Source organism: Pan troglodytes, chromosome 19 (genome assembly GCF_028858775.2).
Source record: "Pan troglodytes isolate AG18354 chromosome 19, NHGRI_mPanTro3-v2.0_pri, whole genome shotgun sequence".
Classification (NCBI taxonomy): Eukaryota; Metazoa; Chordata; class Mammalia; order Primates; family Hominidae; genus Pan; species Pan troglodytes.
Genome location: NC_072417.2, coordinates 12572499 through 12592417, shown reverse-complemented (window position 1 = coordinate 12592417; position 19919 = coordinate 12572499). Strand labels below are relative to the sequence as shown.

Here is a 19919-nt window from a genome sequence, read left to right as displayed (position 1 = left end):
CATCTCCGAGTGTGTCCAGGTGTCTGTGTTGCACAGCTTCGGGGAGCATGATTGACACAGTATAGGCAGTATGGCCGCACCACCTCCGTGATGTCCTCTGGGATTGTCCTGAGGCTGCCATCTGACCCCCACGATCACTCATCCACATTGTTCAGGTATCCATAGTGCATGTTAAATACTGCAGATAGATTTTATTTTAAGCACACACACAAACACACACACTAGTGCCTCCCCTCAAGAATCTTACTTAGGAGAAAAAAACACCACAGATTAATGGGAGAAAGATATTAAGAATTGTAAATAAAACCAACTGATAAAATTCATGTAACATGGCCAGGCACGGTGGCTCACGCCTGTAATTCCAGCCCTTTGGGAGGCCGAGGCGGGTGGATCACCTGAGGTCAGGAGTTTGAGACCAGCCTGACCAACATGGGGAAGCTCCGTCTCTATTAAAAATACAAAAATTAGTTGGACATGGTGGCGGGTGCCTGTAATCCCAGCTACTCGGGAGGCTGAGGCAGGAGAATCACTTGAACACAGGAGGCAGAGGTTTCAGTGAGCCGAGATCACGCCATTGCACTCCAGCCTGGGCAACAAGACCGAGACTGTCTCAACAACAACAACAACAAAAAGTATGTAACATAAACCTGAGAAGGGAATGCACTCTTAGATGAAAAATTTAGGATCCAAAGAGAACTTAATAGGTTGCAATGGGGAGAAGTAAATGACAAGATGAAATCAAATAAGAATGAATGTAAAACCCTACCCTGGTCCAAAAAGTCAGCCACACTTAGCATGTAGCATGCAGCACAATGGTAAATAATCGGATTTCTTCAGGCATGGGGAGAAGACCTTGGTGAAGGAAAAGATGTGAAAGGGAATAGTTGGTGGAGGGCTTGTACTCCATAAAGGGAGATAGGATTTAGCAACATATGTGAAAACAATTTGGGGATTTGTTGATTAGAAGCTCACAATCGGCTGGGCACAGTGGCTCACACCTGTAGTCCGAACACTTTGGGGGGCTGAGGCAGGAGGATTCCTTAAACTTGAACTGGAGTTCAAGACCAACTGGGGCAATATGGTGAAACCCCGTCTCTACAGAATACACAGCCAGGTGTGGTGGCACGTGCTTGTAGTCCCAGCTCCTGAGGAAGTTGAGGCAGAAGGATCACCTGAGTCTGAGAAGTCAAGGCCGCAGTGAACCATGATCTCATCACTGTACTTCAGCCTGAGCGACAGAGCAAGACCCTGTCCCCCCGCCCCAAGAAAAGGAAAAAAGAAGCTCACAGTTTATCAGTAGTGCAAGGTGGGGACAACAAAAGTAATGCTGTTAAGTCTATTATTAAAATTGAGTATCCCCGATAGAAATGGGAGGGAATGGTCTACTCTCTGCTCTGCTACCAGGTCACGTGGGCACTCACTGTGGGAGACACTTTAGTCTTAGTGAAAGTCTTAGTGAAAGAATAAGCAGGATGTTTAGGAGACAGTTGGAGTGAGGCACAGGTGAAGGAAGTGGGACTGTTTAGCCTAGAGAAGGTGTATAACACAGCAGACCTCATAATTTGAGGCCAGTCAGATAAAAGCAGAATTAGAGTTTGTTTTCTTTTGTTTTTTGTTTTTTGTTTTTTTACATGGCCCCAGAGAACCAAATTAGAAGCATTGGGAGGCAGATCTGGGTTTAAAAGGTGTAAACATTTCTATCAATTAGAAAAGTCCAAAAACAGAATGGCCTTCTGGTAGGAAATATGCCCCCTTACAGATTCAACACAGTAACACACCTCATACAGAATGGTCAGGAAAAAAGTCTGTTAGTGTAGACAATAAAAATGATTGGCTGGACGTGGTGACTCATGCCTATCATCCCAGCACTTTGGGAGGCGGAGGCAAGCAGATTGCTTGAGGCCAAGAGTTCAAGACCAGCCATGCCAACATGGTGAAACCCTGAAATTAGCAGGTGTGGTGGCTCGCACCTGTGGTCCCAGCTATCTGGGAGGCTGAGGTGGGAGGATCACCTAAGCCCAGGAAGTCGAGGCTGTAGTGAGCCGTGATTGTGCCACTGCACACCAGCCTGGGTGGACAGAGAGAGACCCTGTCTAAAAAAAAAAAAGAAAAGAAAAGAAAAGAAAAATTATATATTTCTTCAATGTTAAGTAATGATTGGTTTTAAAAACTATTCCAGGGCCTTGAGTCCTCTCCACCAGAAGTAGTCAAGAAAGACTTGGATCACTGAGGGGTATTTAGAGGGGGTTCTCCTGTGGCTCTGAGTGATTGTTAAGGTCTCTTCCAACCAAAGGGCAAAAGAATTCACTTTGTGACTTACAAGTAGTGCAGATGTTGAGGGCTGCTAATGGAGTCAGAGAAGATGAATGAAGTGTAGGCCTAGTCCATAGTTGCTGGAGGGATACCTGTGTACTTGGGAGAGGTTAGTGTGAGGTTCCTGTGGAGTCCTTTGCTGGACTGAAGGTCATGTGAAGTCAAGGACTGCATCTGTCTTGTCTTGTCTTGTCTTGTGTGCCCAGGATGTCTAGCAGTCCCTGTCACATAGTAGGGCGTTACAAAAGATTTGTGGAAGGTAGGCTGGCAGACTGGACAAAGGCTAACTGGCGTCTTGAAGGACTTATAGGCTGGGATGGGCGGCTCACACCTGCAACTCCAGCACTTTGGGAGGCCAATACAGGAGGATCACTTAAAGCTATGAGTTTGAGATCAGCTAGGGGACATAGTAAGACCTTGTCTCTACAAAAAAAAAAAAAAAAAAAAAATAGCCATTAGCCAGGCGCAGTGGCTCACGCCTGTAATCCCAGCACTTTGGGAGGCCGAGGCAGGTAGGATCACCTGAGGTCAGGAGTTCGAGGCCATCCTGGCCAACATGGTGAAACCACATCTCTATTAAAAATATGAAAATTAGCCGGGCATGGTGGCGTGCACCTGTGAATCCCAGCTACTCAGGAGGGTGAGGCACGAGAATCACTTGAACCCAGGTTCAAGATGAAGGTTGCAGTGAGCCGAGATCGCGCCACTGCACTCCAGCCTGGGTGATACAGTGAGACTCTGTCTTAATAAATGATTATTTGCCAGACATAAGTGGTGTGCCTCTGTGGTCCCAGCTACTCTGGAGTCTGAGGTGGGAGGATTGCTTGAGCCCAGTTATTTGAGGCTGCAGTGAGCCTTGATTGCTAATAGAGCAAGACTCTGTTTCAAAAAAAAGAGAAAAAAGAAAAAGACCTTATCAAGCTTAAAAGAAGATGAGGGAATGAATTGATTGCTTAAATGTAAAATCACTGCAGGTTGGGGGAGTAATATGTGAACTTTCAGAGGTGCCAGGGGAAGCAGACAGCCTGCAGGGTATAGCAAAGGGGGTTGCCTGGGGCTTGAAGTTCAGGATTAGGGAATAATAGCCAGAAGTGCCAATAGTGATCTTTGGGGGGAGGGGTGGGTGGGCGAGGGTTTGCAAGGAGCTTGGGAAGCATTAAGAGAGATTGGGATTTCATTTTATAGCAAGGCTAAGCCCAAAAGAATTTTCCATCCCGACTTCCTCGGGACCCATCCGCCTGAAAGGAATGAAGGAGCAGCGTCCTGGGTCTCTGCAGGGAGCTTTTCTTCTCCCTTGGGCTGAGAATTCTGCCTTCCTGAGTACCGCAGGTCATGGCAGCCGGGGAGGGGCGCGTGCTCTCTTGATGCAGGGGGTCTGTTGATGTATCTGGTATGAATGTGACCCACGCCACCCAACCCCCCAAGTGAAACAGGGATTTTCCTTTGTTCTGTGATGAGTCCCCAGGGTCTGGAGGACAGTGCCTCACACACACAGTAGGCACTTACATGTTGCTGAACTGCATGTTGCCTAAGTGTGTTGAAGACTACAGATGTCTCCGAGAGTCCACTCTTGTGCCACGCGTAGAATAAATACAATTAGGAGCAAATTTGGTAAAGGAGCCTAAACATAAACCTAAGGGGAGGCCTCCTGGACGTGGCTGTCTAGAAGGCAAACAGTGTGGTTCAGAGTGACTACAGCCCAAGGTTCAGTGCTTCTGGCCCAGAGCTAACTGGCAGTGTAGAAACAGACTGTGTGTGGATATTTGCAGACTGAGACAGACGGGAGGACTTTCATCCCCAGGGGCTGAGCCTGCAGCCTCCCCTGCTGGTTCAGTAAGTGAGGGCCCCAGCGCCTGTGTTCCAGGTTTCAGATCAGCTGAAGCCAGCCAGACCTGAAAGGCTTGTGTTGGCAGTGCCAATATCCGTCCTTAACCCCTGCCAATGTGGGTGGCTGCTCTAACAGCACTCTGCAGGGGAAGCAGAATTGGACTGAAGCCCGAGCTACTGCTGCCTATAGCTTGCTCTCTGTGACGCTCTTGCCGCTGAGAATGTACCTTTCTGGTACAGCCGGAGCCGAGAGCTCTAGAAAAGAATAGTTTCTGTCCATGAAGGAACAGTTCAAGAAGAGCAAGCTTACTCTGCCCACGGAAGACCAGACTCCTATCTGGCTTTGTTTGGAATATCTAAGCTCAGGAAATTCAGGTGGGTAGAAAATACCATATTGGGGATCTTCTCATCACTACTTTCATATTGGGAGACATGAGGCAAGGATCCAGCTGGGTCTTATTTAAGAAAGATACCAGGCTGGACACGGTGGCTAACACCTATAATCCCAGCACTTTGGGAGGCTAAGGCAGTGGGATTCCTTGAGGCCAGGAGTTCGGAGTAGCCAAGAGCAGCCCGGGCAACAAAGCAAGACCCCATCTTAGAATAAAATAAGATACTGTTGGCCAAGCAAAGTGGCTCACGCCTGTAATCCCAGCACTTTGGGAGGCCGAGACAGGTGGATCACTTGAGGTAAGGAATTCGAGACCAGCCTGGCCAATATGGTGAAACCCCATCCCTACTAAATATACAAAACTTAGCTGGGTGTGGTGGCATGTGCCTGTAGCCCCAGCTACTTAGGAAGAATCTCTTGAACCCAAGAGGTGGAGGTTGCAGTGAGCTGAGATCTCGCCACTGCACTGCAGCCTGGGGTGACAGAGCCAGACTCCATCTCAGAAAAAAAAGAAAGAAAGTTACTGTTGCAGGGTTTGCAGGGCCTCCTCAAACCCTCAACGATCCCACTAGCAAAGGCAGAGCCACTGCCCATACCCCACTGTGAAGGGCCCTCATGGACAAGGCAATTGTGACTGTATTTCTGATACATTTATTAGTGGCCCGCTTGTTCCAAAGCCCGGGACCTTGGAGCCTCTCTAGATTGCTGGAGTAATGCATGCATACCTATGGTTAGGTCCGGAGTCTTTCTGAAGAATAGGGAGAGGGATTGCTGAAGAGAGGCAAGGTCTTTCCTCCCCTGCTTGGCCAGCTCAGTAGCCTGGATCTAGCACCTTAGTTCTGAATAAAATATTTCAGGCCCTGAGTGGTGGCTCGTGCCTGTAATCCCAGTGCTTTGGGAGGCCAAGGTGGGAGGATCACTTGAGGCCAGGAGTTTGAGACCAGCAATATAGCAAGACCTCATCTTTACAAAACAATTTTTAAAAATTAGCCAGCTTCCCGCTTGAGCTCAAGAGACTGAGCCTGCTGCAAGCCATGATGACGCCACTGCAAACTCCAGCCTGGACAAATTAAAAAAAATTTTTTTTTGCAGCTTCAACAGCCAGGTAAGCATTCCAGGGCCTCTCCCCTTGGCCCTAGGCTATGTGCCAGCCCCATGCTTCCCACCTTGCCTCTCAGACTGGCTTCCAAACAGCTCAGCCGTGTTAGGCAGTGCCCCTCCCACCTCTGAAGAGAGTGGAGATAAGAGGAAAAAAAAAATGCCAGCTGCTCAATTATCGAGCACCTACTGGGCCCAGGCATCTCGCTAAGTATTTGATATGTATTCCCTCTGTCTTTTTTTTTCTTTTTGAGTCACGATATCACTCTGTCACCCTGGCTAGAGTGCAGTGGCGTGCTCATGACTCACTGCAGCTCTGACTTCCCTGGCTCAAGCAATCCTCCTACCTCAGCCTCCTGGTTAGCTCGGACCATAGGTGTGTTGCACCACCATGCCCAGCTTTTTTGTTTGTTTGTTTGTTTTTGACAGACACAGTGTCACTATGTTGCCCAGGCTTGTCTTATCTTTTTTTTTTTTTTTGCAACAGAGTCTTGCTCTGTCACCCAGGCTGGATTGCAATAGCACGATCTGAGCTCACTGTAACCTCCACTTCCTGGGTTCAATAGATTCTCCTGCCTCAGCCTCTTGAGTAGCTGGAATTACAGGAGCCCGCTACTAACCCAGCTAATTTTTGTATTTTTAGTAGAGATGGGGTTTCACCATGTTGGCCGGGCTGATCTCGGACTCCTGACCGCAGGTGATCCACTGCCTCAGCCTCCCCAAGTGCTGGGATTACAGGCATGAGCCACTGCACCCGGCCTGTATTATCTTTTAAACCTCACAAACAAATTGAGCAAACAAAGGCTCAGAGAGGTTAAGTAACTTGTCTAAGGATAAACAGCCAGGAAGTGGCAGTTAGTACTTGAACTCACGTCTGTGTAACTATGAAGCCCAGGCTCTTGTCCAACCTCCTGTATTGCCTTGTCTTGCCTCTTGCCAGAATGGCCCCATTTTTTATACTTTATTTACCTCATTACTTCCTGTGTGTGCTTCACAACTCCCCTGTTCCCCTGGCTCTCCCTTCAGTGTGAACATCGTCTCCTTCCTAGTAGCCAAACATACGTGTACCTTTTGGGGTCTTCAGTAACCCTGTCTTGGGATAGCCTCCCCACCAGCACCAGGTCTTGCCATCTGACCATTTGCCAGTTCCCACCTCCCCTTCTCTAAGAGACTTCAGCACACACGTGGTGGTTACAGGTGGGGACAGCAGGCATCTGTGCAATGCTGGCTGATTGATAATGGCCCTCATTGCCTCCTCTAAGAAGAAAACACAGCTGTTGGGACCAGACACATGGAATGGTGTGGTTGCTGTGGGTGGACCAATGATGTTAGCATTTCATCTTGTGACCCAATGACCCTTCAGCTAGCACAGGCCAACCACAGGACTACGGAGGGTTGGATCTGGACACCGGGATTAGAAATGACTGAGAAAGGCCAGACACGGTGGATCACTTGAGGTCAGGCGTTCGAGACCAGCCTGGCCAACATGGCGAAACCCCGTCTCTACTGAAAATACATAAATTAGCCAGGCATAGTAGTGCGCACCTGTAATCCCAGCTACTCAGGAGGCTGAGGCAGGAGAATTGCTTCAACCCGGGAGGCGGAGGTTGCAGTGAGCTGAGATCATGCCAGTGCAACTCCAGCTTGGGTGACTGAGCAAGACTCTGTCTCAAAAAAAAAAAGAAAAGAAAAAGGGGCCAGGCGCAGTGGCTCACGTCTGTAATCCCAGCACTTTGGGTGGCCAAGGCGGGCAGATCACAAGGTCAGGAGATCAAGACCATCCTGGCTAACACAGTGAAACCTCGTCTCTACTAAAAAAAAAAAAACACACACACACACACACAAAATTAGCTGGGCGTGGTGGCGGGTGCCTGTAGTCCCAGCTACTCAAGAGGCTGAGGTAGGAGAATGGCGTGAACGCGGGAGGCAGAGCTTGCAGTGAGCCGAGATTGCGCCACTGCACTCCAGCCTGGGCAACAGAGCGAGACTCTCTCTCAAAAAAAAAAAAAAAAGAAAAAAGACTGAGAAAGTAGCCTGTACTTAACGCTTTACATAGAGAGAGGCCCAGCTATAGCAGGGGTAGGGAAAGAGTGAAATACTGTTTGAATTGATCCCTTGGACAGTATGCTCCGAGGTTGTCAGGAGATGCATCTGGTCCAAGGATGTGTGCTTTTTCTCACTCTGTCCCCCTTATCATTCAGCCCCTGCACAGGTTCTTTCTTTCGCTCCTCTCTGACCCATGACCCATGAGCCTCTTTCTCAATTTCATACCAACTTCTTCTGACTCAAGTAGGCTGTGAATGTCTGTCTCCCCATCCTAAGCTACTGCCTGTGTCTTCAGAGTGACTGTGCATCCTTGTGGCCAGTTTCGCTCCTGCCTTCTGGAGTCTGCTTCCTGCCAGGAGGCCCCTCCCCCTAGGAATGTGAATAAACCATTTCCTCTGTCCTCCCAGCTCCAGAGGATTCCCTGTGTGGTATTTTTTATTTCTCGTGTCTGAACTTCCATTGGTAGACCCCTTCTTAGGCTGGCCCACCCTTGGCTGCTACAGAATTGAGCTTCCCACCCTTCAGTTTCCTCTGAGGGTGAGTAGTGCATAACTAGAGGTTCGCAGTTTGTGAAAACACATTAGTCTGAGTTAAATTTCTTGTGGCCAATCCTGGAGGTTTGGCTCATTAAAGATGATAATTAACCCATTGCTAATTGACCTCAGAAGCCAGCCAAGCAGCCTGTATTTTACCAGCCTTGGTGTTGGATTTGTAGGCTATTTTAAGGTTTCTTAATAATCTCAGAAAGACTTCATGTTCCTGTCTGCATCTTATTTGCTCTAAGGACATTCTGTAAAATTAACAAGCTATAAAGTTTGATTGAAGGTTTCAACAAATGTGAGAATAATTGGCTCCACTTAGAGAAACAAGAAAAACAACCTGTAAACTTGAGTTTGTGGGGGGAAACCCGTGTGATTGTTCTCTTTAACCAGAGGAGCAGTAGCAAGCTGGACTGTTAAGACTAGAAAAAAGAACTGGCTGATAGTACAAGTTTAAACTCCAATTTCTCCAAACCAAAAATTCAGAAAAAGAAATTTTGCAAAATGACTAGTAACCATGGTTGTGCCTTCCAAGAGGCCTGTTTGGAGAAAACGGGGACCAGGTAACAACGATAGAGCGAGTCCCTCACTCCCTAGAGCTTGCATCCAGGGTCCTGGCTCTCCAGCCCTTCCTCATATTCCCTGGCTAGATTTGGAGGTTTTCTCCCTTCCCCGGGGCTGCCCTGAGGTGTTAAGTCTTGCAACTCAGAGCACATGAGTATGTGATACCTGGTGCTTAGTTCCCGTTCTCTCTTACCCTCCCTACCTTCATAAAGCAGCATATAGCTCGTTTTCTCTCCCCAACCCCCCTCCCCCGCCGGGCATCTCTACCCACACTGTGCTTGTTCCCTACCAAGTGGCTGTGAAGAGTCACCAGTTTTCAGAGAACACCATTTTTTCTTCTTTTCTTTTTTTTTTTTTTTTTTTTTTTTTTTGAGACAGAGTCTCGCCTTGTTGCCCGGGCTGGAGTGCGGTGGTGCAATCTCGGCTCACTGCAACCTCCACCTCCCAGATTCAAGCGATTCTCCTGCCTCAGCCTCCCTAGTAGCTGGGACTACAGGCATGTGCTACCACACCCGGCTGATTTTTGTATTTTTAGTAGAGGTGGGGTTTCACCATGTTGGCCAGGCTGGTCTTGAACTCCTGACCTCAGGTGATCTGCCCACCTTGGCCTCCCAAAGTGCTGACATGACATTCGTGAGCTACCGTGCCCAGTCAAGAAACACCATTTTTCTTTACTACTCCACCTCTCCACCTTAAATACCCCAGAACAGTAACCCAGTCTCCTCTCTTGACCTAGAGGTTTTCTCCTTTGTTCCTCGCTCCCCTTGGCTCCAGCCCCTACTTACCCCATGCTTACATTATCTCTCTCTAAGGAACTGAGCCTAGGAGAGAACAGCCTCCGGTATCGCCTCTCCACATCTCACTTTCAGTTTTCCTTTCTGCTTGGTTCTTTGCGTGTGGACTTGATTAGAGTGATAACTGGAGCCCTGAAGCTAAAGGTTTCAGTTCCTGCTGCAGTGGTAAGCTGCCTCCGACAGTCTTCAGGGGAAGGGAAAGGGGCTTTCTTTCAGCTCTTCCCTGACCTAAAGCCCCAGTTTTCTTTCCCAAGCTGATTGAGATGATTTGTATGTGATATTTTGTCAATTAACTTGGGAATTCTTGACAATCGCCTACACAGTGCATCTCCCTCCAGAAGGGTCAGGACTGTGACTGAGAAGGTACACCGCAGAGGAGAGGTCCGTAGGCTCCCCAGGGTGTTCCCTGGCTGGCGGCCCTTTTAGTCGCCTCTAGCCCCAGTCCAGCCCCACGTGCTAATGTAGCCCAGGAAGGGAGCCTCTGCCGCCCAGCTCTTTCTCCTCTGGAGGATCCAGAATTTGCCCCCAGAGCTGCAATATACATGCCACTTACATTCTCTGGTTTTCATTGATATAGAGTGGAAAAATGTGCTCACAAGCAGAGTTACTGTGGGGATGATGTCACAGACTTCATCTGGAGTCCTTCCTCTCCAAGCAGGGAGTCCAGCTTTAACCCCTCTCCTACCAGGAAGTCCTCCTAGACCAAGCAAAGATCATCTTGGAATTGGCTTTTTGTCAGTGGTTTGAAAGGCTTCCTTCATTATGAAGTCTCTTATTAACTGTATTTAAACTGTTTTGTGTTGCTTTTTCCCTGACTCAAGTGCTGGAGGCTTTGTCTAGGAGAATATTCCCGTAAGTCTCCTACAGAACTCCAGCATCAAGAGAGCGGTGGTCCTCTCCCCAGTGGGCTTATTCCCCCCACGTTAAGACAGAATGCTTTTGCAGACAGGCCAGTGAGCTACAGACAGAAGGTTTCTCTGTGCCTCTGGGCAAGCCCTGGACATTCTGCCTCTCAGTTTCTCCATCTACTAAAGAGCTCAGACTGTGCACTTCTCACTCCCGCAGTACACTTTACACAGCTTTGACCATCCTCCCTGCTGCTTGGATTGCAAAGGACAGGGTACTCTTCCAAAAGACAGACAACCTTTCTCTCTCCAAACAGGTAGAATCCTTTTCAGGCCTGTTAACACCAGGTCAGAGACCCCAGTAGATCACAGCCTTTTGCATATCAGCCAGGAGTTGTCCTTGTCCTAGAGAAGGACACAATAGCTATGACAGACACAATCCCCAAGGAAACCAATTTCCTTCTAAATGGGGTGGAAATGAAAACTGGGAGAGGGCTACTCCTCGTTGCTTGTGTCCATGGAATAGGCAATTCCCACAGACCCTGTAAGGATGTGCTGCAGGTGGCCTCAGGATGTCCACATCCCTGGGTCCTGCTGTGCCCTGGAAATCCCCATCTCCAGGAGTCCCGCATCCACACATGTGGCTTTTCTCCCTGTCAGCCAGAAACCATGCTTTCTTAGCCACGCAGCATACCATGTAGCCCGTGCTCTAGCAGCAGCAACACTCCTGCCCGCCTGTCTGTGCATGCATCCGTGGCACACTCCTGTCCTGGGCAGGTTTCCTCTGCACACTTAGCAGGGGTGCCAGTGTACCTCTCATCGTCCAGGTGAGGCCAAGGACAATTGCAAGCTTTTCCTCTGTCCTCTTCTCACTCCTTAGCTCCCCTCTCCTCTCCATTCAGTGGCAGCAGCCTCACACCAAGAAGGAAAATCCTGGACCCATTACATAATTCTCCATAGTGCAAGCAGTAGCTGGGGCATAAGGTCAGAGGTCATAGTGGGGTCAGGTGGCTGACACACACTGTAACGACAAGGTGGTTAAAATTAGACCACAGAGAGGAAACTGGCAGTCTTGTGGAAATGCAGAAGTTTCCTATGCAAGTGAGAGGCTGGAGATGCAGGGAGGCCACTGTGCGTGCTGCCTGCCAGGCTATTACTCATTTCGGCTCTGTTCTTTAATGCCTTTTAGCCCCTGCTTCTGTATTTCTAGCCTTCCTCATCACATGTTTGAATACACGCAATGGAACCATGCTTACCTGCCCTGGGCCAAGACAAGCTTCCCTTCTCCTTCACGGAGGCAAGCCCAGGACCAGGCACCCCCAAGCTCAAGGGGCTGAACTTTTTCTAAGTCCTTCTGGGTAGCCGAGAACCTTCTACATCAACCTCTCAGGTGAAGGTGGTCAAAGTACTTAGCTTGAGATTCCAGCCTATAATGGTAACAGGGCCAATGGTGAGAGAAAGCAGAGAACACTCCTAGACCGTGTAGGAAAGCGGGGTTGGCTTTTGGTGAAGGTGGCAGAGGATGCAGCCACGGAGCACACAGTTGACCGGTGTGTGCCGCACTTTCCTGGGCAGCCAGCCTGCACAGCGGTGCTCATTTATTTCCACTGTCTTAGAGAACATGGGTCATGCCTGCTTCATCTGCTCTCTGTGGTACCCAGCCGAGCTTCCCTGGGCTGTCCGTCTTTACTGTGAGCCTACTGTGTGCACAGCTTGTCCTTACAATTCTTGCCAGTGACGTACGAAAACGATGAGATTTAGGCTTTGCCACCAGAGGGGTTGCTGTCCACATGAGAGAGAGAACACCTGCACTTGTAAAATGATCATCAGTAGTCTCCAGATTAGTACTTCCCTATGTGCTGCAGATAGAAGGCTTATTACTGTGAAGTTCCTTTCACACTAAGAAACGAGGATGCATTAAAAGAGAGGCAGGGGCTAGTCAGTGAGGATGAAGGGGCCGTCCCCTGTGGCACGTCTGGCCACGGACGTGTGTTTCCCATGTGGAATGGCCTTCAGCTTTCAAGCTCCAGATCCAGCAGGGCCCCTCTCCCTTGGTGAGCACTCAGCCAGTAGGGAGAAGAGGATGCTGGAGGCTAGAGATGAAGAGAAGGGCACACAGGGGCAAGCATGGAGGAGAGTGTGAGCCAAGCAAACGGGTGTGGAGGAGAGGGCATGCATGTGTGGTGCCTCCGCAAGGGGGGCCCAGACCGGGGGACGGTGGACACTTCATCTGAGACACTTACACATTTGACTGTTGCTCAAGATACTGAGTTTCATCTCAGCTAAATCAGCCCAAGCTTCTCTGACAGCACTGACTTGTGTGCTGATGTGGCCACATGGGAGCAGGTTGGCGTAAACGTCAGGAAGAGTATAGCTTTGGTGAAACATCCCCACCTGCTCTGCCTGTCTCTCTCCTGACAATTTCCTGCCTGACTCCAGTCTCTTGAGCATGAGGAGCTCTTAGATAGGGCAGGAACCTGTCAGGGGAAGCCCAAAATGATCTGGTTGAAATGAAACAGCCAAGAAAGCCCTTAGCATTCAATTTGCACTTGGGCTGAAAATTCTCCTTTTGGGAGTCTGGAGCAGGGGTGCTGGGAGAGGAGTGGAGAGTGGCAGCGAGGGGCCCCAGAAAGCTCTATGCTGTGAAAGCACTCCACTCTTCCCTCTGCTGGTTCTAGACCAAACTTAGAAGAATGTCATATATTCTGTTTTGTATCAGGACCTTACTCAAATAAATGTAAGGCACCTGTCACTGGTCCCTGGGGTTGTCTGCTGCCCCAGAGATAACCTAAGGAGAGAGAACCTCAGAAGATCTTGATCCTCAGCCTGCCCTGGGCCCTCACTTACCACCTGACATGCCCTTGTGCCCTCCGCACCCCGTCATTCATTCTGACCCCCTTGCCTGGTAGCTTTGACACAGTTCCCCTGTGCCCCTCAGCCAGCAAGCAACATCTCGTCTCCATCTTCCCTTTCAGAAAATGCTGTTTTTCTTCTCTCCCTCTCACCCTGTAGGTTATTGCAGCTGACTGCAAAAGGGTCACAGTGCTGAAGTATTTTCTGGAAGCCCTTTGTGGACAAGAAGAGCCTCTGCTGGCATTCAAGGGTGGAAAGTATGTGTCAGTGGCACCCGTCCCAGACACCATGGGAAAGGAAATGGGAAGCCAAGAGGGAACACGACTGGAAGATGAGGTACTATGCGGGAAGAGCCCGCTGTGGCAGAGGGAAGGCCCCCTCCCCATTCTGCTTGTGCCTTCAGCTTCTCCTCCTGCTTATTTATGAGCACAGAGAACAGCGTCTGTGTTAATGTGACCAGCCAGCTTCTCGAGAGTGTGCTCTGATGGTGCCCCTTCCTGCCAGTCCACCCCGGTGCCTCCATCCTACTCCACTACGAGTTCCAGATGCTTCTTTTAATGCTGCATTGAGGAGAAGGGAGGAAAAGAAAGAAAGAAGGAGTTGAATAATGTGCAGCTCTCGAGGCTTAGGAAAGGGAGAGGGGGGTGGTCAGGATCAAGTTTATAGATGTGTGGAGCCCAATGCAGCACAGGCCTGAACTCCAGCCTCCAGCACACGTACAGGAAGAGCTGACATTGCTGGCCCTGTGTGGAAAATCACCCCTCCCCTGTCCTACCCTCCCTCCCATGTTCCCTCCCTCCCTCCTGCACATCCTGATGTGATTAAGGAATTCTCCTCTTGTTTGTTTGCCCTTGGTTGTTCCTGTAGCCCTTGCTTCACTCCAGACTCGTGTGTGTGTGTGTGTGTGTGTCTGTGTGTGTGTGCGCGCGTCTGTGTGTGTGTGCGCGCACATGCATGCACATGCATGAGCCTGTGTACCCGCCCCTGCAAAAGTCCACTGGCAGTTGCCCTGCCCTATATATTGCCATTGCCTATTTGTGTCTTTCTGGGGGTGATTGTTGATGTGGGTCTGTGTGTGCTGGGTTTGTGTGTCAGTTTAAGTAAACACTGCTGCCAGCTTCCCTGCTGTCTGTGGGTTCTGAGTGGTTGTGAGTGTGATGTTGTTGGAGCATGTATGCATTTAGTATCACTTCCAGCTGCCCTGCTGTGTGTCTGGGTGTGGGTATTTCTGTCTGGATGTGTGTTCACACACACCTCACTTTTGCCTGAAGGTTGACTCTTCTTTTTACCCCACAGTGTTAAAGACAGGAGACTTAGGTGGGAAGGAACATGGGACTAAGGGAAGGGACGGAAGCGATTCTAGCCAGGGGCCAGGTCACCCATAGGCCAACACAGTCATTTGGCCTGCAGCAGTCTCAAGCGCCCGGTAGAGCAGGGCGGGGTACAGGGATGAAATCAGCAACAGGCCAAGGAAGCCAGATGTCAGCTGGGAAGCTGTCGTTTGTGATCTGAAACAGTGATAGAGTGGCCACCTTTGGATCAGAGTCCTGAGAGCAGCAGAGTCTTGGACTGGCTTCATTAGAATAACTGGAGAGCCCCACCCCACCCCTGATGACATAGGGCTCAGCTTCCAGGACAGAGGTGGTTCCAGGGATAAAGCTGAGCCTAGGATTCCAGACTCTCCAGATGAAACCTGGGCAGAGAATAATGGGAAAGAATGAGCTGTTAGCGTGGGAGGGGACAGCAGGCTTGCTAAAGCTGGCAGGGCGTCCAGGCTTCAGGCAGGGCAGAGCAGTGCCACCCAAGCCCTGGGCACTGTGTGGGGAAGCACAGGTGGAGCAGTGCCTCCGTCAGCTCTTTCACCCGCACTTTCAGGCTGAGGGCACAGCCAGGTTAGCTCCCAGGCTTGCCCAAAGATGCCCTGTGGCCAGGGGAGCCTGCAGTCCCAAATCCAGTGAGGCAAGTGAGGCCCAGAGAGGGCCACAGCACCAAAGCCAGAGAAGGCCTTCTCTGCCCTCACAAGGAACAGATGACTTCTCTGGTCCCGGATCTTGGTAGTGCCACACTTTTTTTTTTCTCGTTCTAAGGCTTATTGACCAGACAAAGGTTGTGACCCACACCAGGCTGCCCACTTCTTCCTTTTCCCACGAGTCTCCTGGGTTCCTTCATGTTAGTGGCCTCTGGGAAACTGTGCTTACCCTGGTCTGTGTAATTTCATAACCTTGCACTTCCTCGTTTACTGTGAGAGCTGAGCCAACCTCAGACAAGCTTCTCTGACCCTCTTTTGACCTCAGTCAAGCTCACTTCAAGCCCCGTGATAACCTTGTATATCCCTAGTCAGAGCAGGCAGAGGCAGTGTTCCCCCATGGGCTAGGCAGGCATTCTGTCCCGCTCACTGCAGTCTGGGTTAACCTCATGAACAAGGAAGTGAATGTGCAGAGTTTTCCTTCTTTCCACGGCCTGGGCCTCTCTGGAGGTGAGCGCTGTGACACTATAGCATGCCTGTGTCAGATGAATGGTGACTGTGGACAGCATCCAAGACCCCTGACGTCTCTTAGGATAGTGACAGTTCTGGCCCCATCCTCAGATCTCATCTCTCCCCAAACTGCAAAACTGAATCACTTCAGCAGATTGGGAGAGGTAGGGAAAGGTGTTTCTTCAGACATAGTTCTTTGTGAATAGAACACAGTTTAGTCGCTTAGGGATCCTACCAAAACACCCCTAGATTCTGCTCACAAGGCAAAGTATACCCCCGTCATCTACCCAGCCACCCACCTGAGTAATCCCTTTCAGTCAAGAGACTCCATCTGTATATGACCTTGAGCTGGACAGTTAGAGAAGAGAGCAGTCTGTACTGAACAGATCTAGGGTGGGCCTGCAGCAGGCCTCACGATGCTGAGCCACTGAGGGCTGGATCTGAGCTTCTGGTCTGGATTCAGGATGGCTTAGCTTATTATTATTGGTAAGAGCATAAACTTTGGAGTCAGATTCACTTGGGCTTCAATCCCTGCTCTGCCTTTACTAGCCATGTGACCCTGAGCGAGGTGTTGACTTCTAAACCTCAGTTTGTTCATTTATAAGATAGGGATGGTGATAGCACCTATCTTATCTCACAGGCTGTTGTGAGGATTAACTGAGTTAATACATGAAAAATGCTTAGCCCGGTACCTGGCCAGTAATAAGCACTCAGTAAGTGATAGCTGTTGTCATCACTGTCATTATTATAATCCAGTTAGAAACAGGAACCTTCTACTAAATTATTCCCTGTGTACCCATGCTAACCCTGTCCCTCAAAGGAAGCTATCCTGGGCAGCTGCATGTTCTCTGTTGACCAAGGCCAAAAGTAAGAAAGCAAGGAATGGAGCCTGGGACCACCCAGGGAGTGATGGCTGCTAAGAGCTGAGGCTGCAAGTAGGGAGGTGCCATCCTTGGGGAATGTGCCACCAGCCTGGCAGGAGGCTCCTTAAGCCAGCCAGCCACCTCCTACCCTGCCCAGGCCATTGAGGGCAGCTGAGCAAGGTCATGTCATGTGAATTCCAGTAAAGGGGCCCAGCAGTCCTCACACCACCAGGCTGGAGTCTTCAAAAGAAACCAGGGCGAGGTCTGCTGAGCTGCAGCATCTGTCCCTGATGCTGTCTGCGGCAAGGGAACTTCCACGCCTCATTCCCAGCTGTTGGCCAGAGCTGATTCCTATCAGATCGTTAGCATGAATTAGATTTAAGTTGGGTGGTTTAACTTTCTCTGTTGTTTCCCTCTTGAATCATTGGTGACTTCAGAATGAAAATAGCCCTAAAGTTTGACTTTGTGAGTGTGTACCAGGAAGAACACAGAGTGTGAGTAAAGCACGCAGTTATATATGTGTGATTGCGAGTGACTTATGGTGTAACTCTCTGAGGGAAGAGCCCCAGAGTATAAAAGAGAGCAGCTCCGGGGAAAGAGTGACAGCTTTTGTCAACCTCCCTTTGCCTGAGTAGAGGGAAGCACACACCAGGGGACCCTTTGCAAGGGATGGTCCCAGTCTGCGTGGGTGAGGGGCCACAAGGGCAATGTTGGGTTCAGTAAGAGCCGTGGGCCCAGCTAACTGTCTCCTCTTTGTCCTGGTCGGCTCCACCACCCAAAGGAGGAGGATGTGGTGATTGAAGACTTTGAGGAAGATTCAGAGGCTGAAGGCAGCGGAGGCGAGGATGACATCAGGGAGCTTCGGGCCAAGAAGCTGGCTCTGGCCAGGAAGATAGCTGAGCAGCAGCGTCGCCAGGAAAAGATCCAGGTGAAGTCGGCCTGGGGAGCGTGGTTCCCCCTATGGGGGTTGCTGTCTAGGGCATGAGAGGATGTGGGCAGAGAGCAGAGCTGAGCAGGACACTAAGAAAGAGTCAGTCCTGCAGTGTTCTCTCTAGCTCTACCCCTGTTTTTTACTCTACCACTAAATTCTGGTAGCAGGTTTGGTGCCTAGAGTCTCCCTCATCCTGGGCTCCAAGGCAGGGGTACGGTCTTCTCAGAGAATCTGAGAAAAGCTGCTTCCCCAGTGAGAATCTCCAAATGCACACCACACATACATGATCTTTCACACAATACGAGGGGTTTCAGAGTTTCCCTGAGCCTTATCCAGATATCCCTGGAGAGGCTGTGGATTCTCACTTCAGAACGCCTGTTCCCAGGGAGAGGATGGCATGGCCACAGTCTGCTTGCCTGGATTCCCAATGAAATGGAAGACTCCTCCGGACAAGATACTCACTACACCCTTGCAGAGACAAACTACTTAATCTCCACACAGGGACTTTGACCCCCGTCAGCCCTCTCACGGGCCCGTGCCTTCACCCCCAGCAAGTGTTTCTTCCTGGCCTTCTAGGTCTGTTCCCTTGTGCTGTGAGGCCGTTTGCTGTCCTCTAGGGCTCGGGGCAGACAGGGAAGAGGCAGTCCTGCTCCCCGTTTAAAGGTGAACCGTGTGCATAGGGAAGCATCAAGCCACCCGCTCCGCTTCTTTAAGGATGCCCATTTCCAACCCTGTCCTTTGGCATAGGGTTTGATGCATGTGATCAGGCAGACCCTGTGACAGTCTAGGCCCTGCCACCTAAATAGCTTTGTAACATGGGGCAAATCATTCAGCTTCTCAGAGCCTGTTTCCTCATCTGTTAAATGAAAGTGCTGGCCAGGCGCGGTGGCTCACGCCTGTAATCCCAGCACTTTGGGAGGCTGAGGCGGGCGGATCATGAGGTCAGGAGATTGAGACCATCCTGGCTAACATGGTGAAACCCTGTCTCTACTAAAAATACGAAAAATTAGCTGGGCATGGTGGTGCACACCTGTAATCCCAGCTACTCAGGAGGCTGAGGCAAGAGAATCGCTTGAACCCGGGAGGCGGAGGTTGCAGTGAGCCAATCTTGCACCATTGCCCAGGCCATTCCAGCCTGGGCTACAGGGTGAGACTCCATCTCAAAAAAAAAAAAAAAAAGAAAAAAGAAAAAAGTGCTAATAGCACCTATCTCTCAGAGTCACTGTGAGGCCTACACGAGACAGTGTATGTAAAGCACTTAGCATAGTGCATGGCACTTAGTATGTGCTCCATGAATGGCCACCTTTGTCTGATATTTGTCTAATCACCCTGGCCAGGGAAGAGGAATAAATACCAATCGAGAGCCATCTTTTTTTTGTTTGTTTGTTTTTGTTTTTGTTTTTGTTTTGAGACAGAGTCTCGCTGTGTTGCCCAGGCTGGAGTCCATGGCATGATCTCAGCTCACTCCAACCTCCATCTCCTGGGTTCCAGCGATTCTCTTGCCTCAGCCTCCAGAGTAGCTGGAATTACAGATGCCTGCCACCATGCCCAGCTAATTTTGTATTTTTAGTAAAGACAGGGTTTTGCTGTGTGTGCCAGGCCAGTCTTGAACTCCTGACCTCAGGTGATCTGCCCGCCTCTGCCTTCCAAAGTGCTGGGATTACAGGCATGAGCCATCACACTGGCCAAGATCCATCATTCTTTTGTTTTGTTTTGCTTTGTTTTGAGATGGAGTCTTGCCCTGTCGCCCAGGCTGGAGTGTAGTGGCGCAATCTCAGCTCACTGCAACCTCTGCCTCCCGGGTTGAAACGATTCTCCTGTCTCAGCCTCCCAAGTAGCTGGGATTACAGGCGCCTGCCACCATACCCAGCTAATTTCTGTATTTTTAGTAGAAATGGGGTTTCACCATGTTGGCCAGGCTGGTCTCAAACTCCTGACCTCAGGTGATCTGCCCACCTTGGCCTCCCAAAGTGCTGGGATTACAGGCATGAGCCACTGCGCCCAGCCTCCATCATTCTTTAGACAGATTCACGTCCCTGCTACCATTGGAATCAGTGTGTAATACCTCTACCGGCATCATCCATTGTCATGTGGCTGCCTCCCCAGCCCTGCTGTGGGTCTACATGTAAACTTGTGCATGACCCTCAAAATAGCTTTATCCTCATGCTTCTTTTACTTTTTTTTTTTTTGAGATGGAGTCTCGCTGTCGTGATCTCAGCTCACTGCAACCTCCACCTCCCAGGTTCAAGTGATTCTCCTGCCTCAGCCTCCCGAGTAGCTGGGATTACAGGCATGCACCACCACGCCCAGCTAATTTTTTGTATTTTTCGTAGAGACCAGGTTTCACCATGTTAGCCAGGATGGTCTCAATCTCTTGAC

General features: G+C 50.0%; 1 protein-coding gene across 6 annotated transcripts in view; it reads left to right on the top strand.

The window, feature by feature from the left end:
- SMG6 (SMG6 nonsense mediated mRNA decay factor) overlaps nt 1-19919 on the top strand; it is a 245042-nt gene that overhangs the window by 205492 nt on the left and 19631 nt on the right. For all 6 annotated transcript variants that reach the window (XM_003315290.6, XM_016931164.4, XM_016931163.4 and 3 more), the window contains 2 exons: nt 13430-13606; nt 17391-17537. In XM_003315290.6, coding sequence (XP_003315338.3) covers nt 13430-13606; nt 17391-17537 — 324 coding nt within the window. The remainder of the gene's footprint in view (nt 1-13429; nt 13607-17390; nt 17538-19919) is intronic.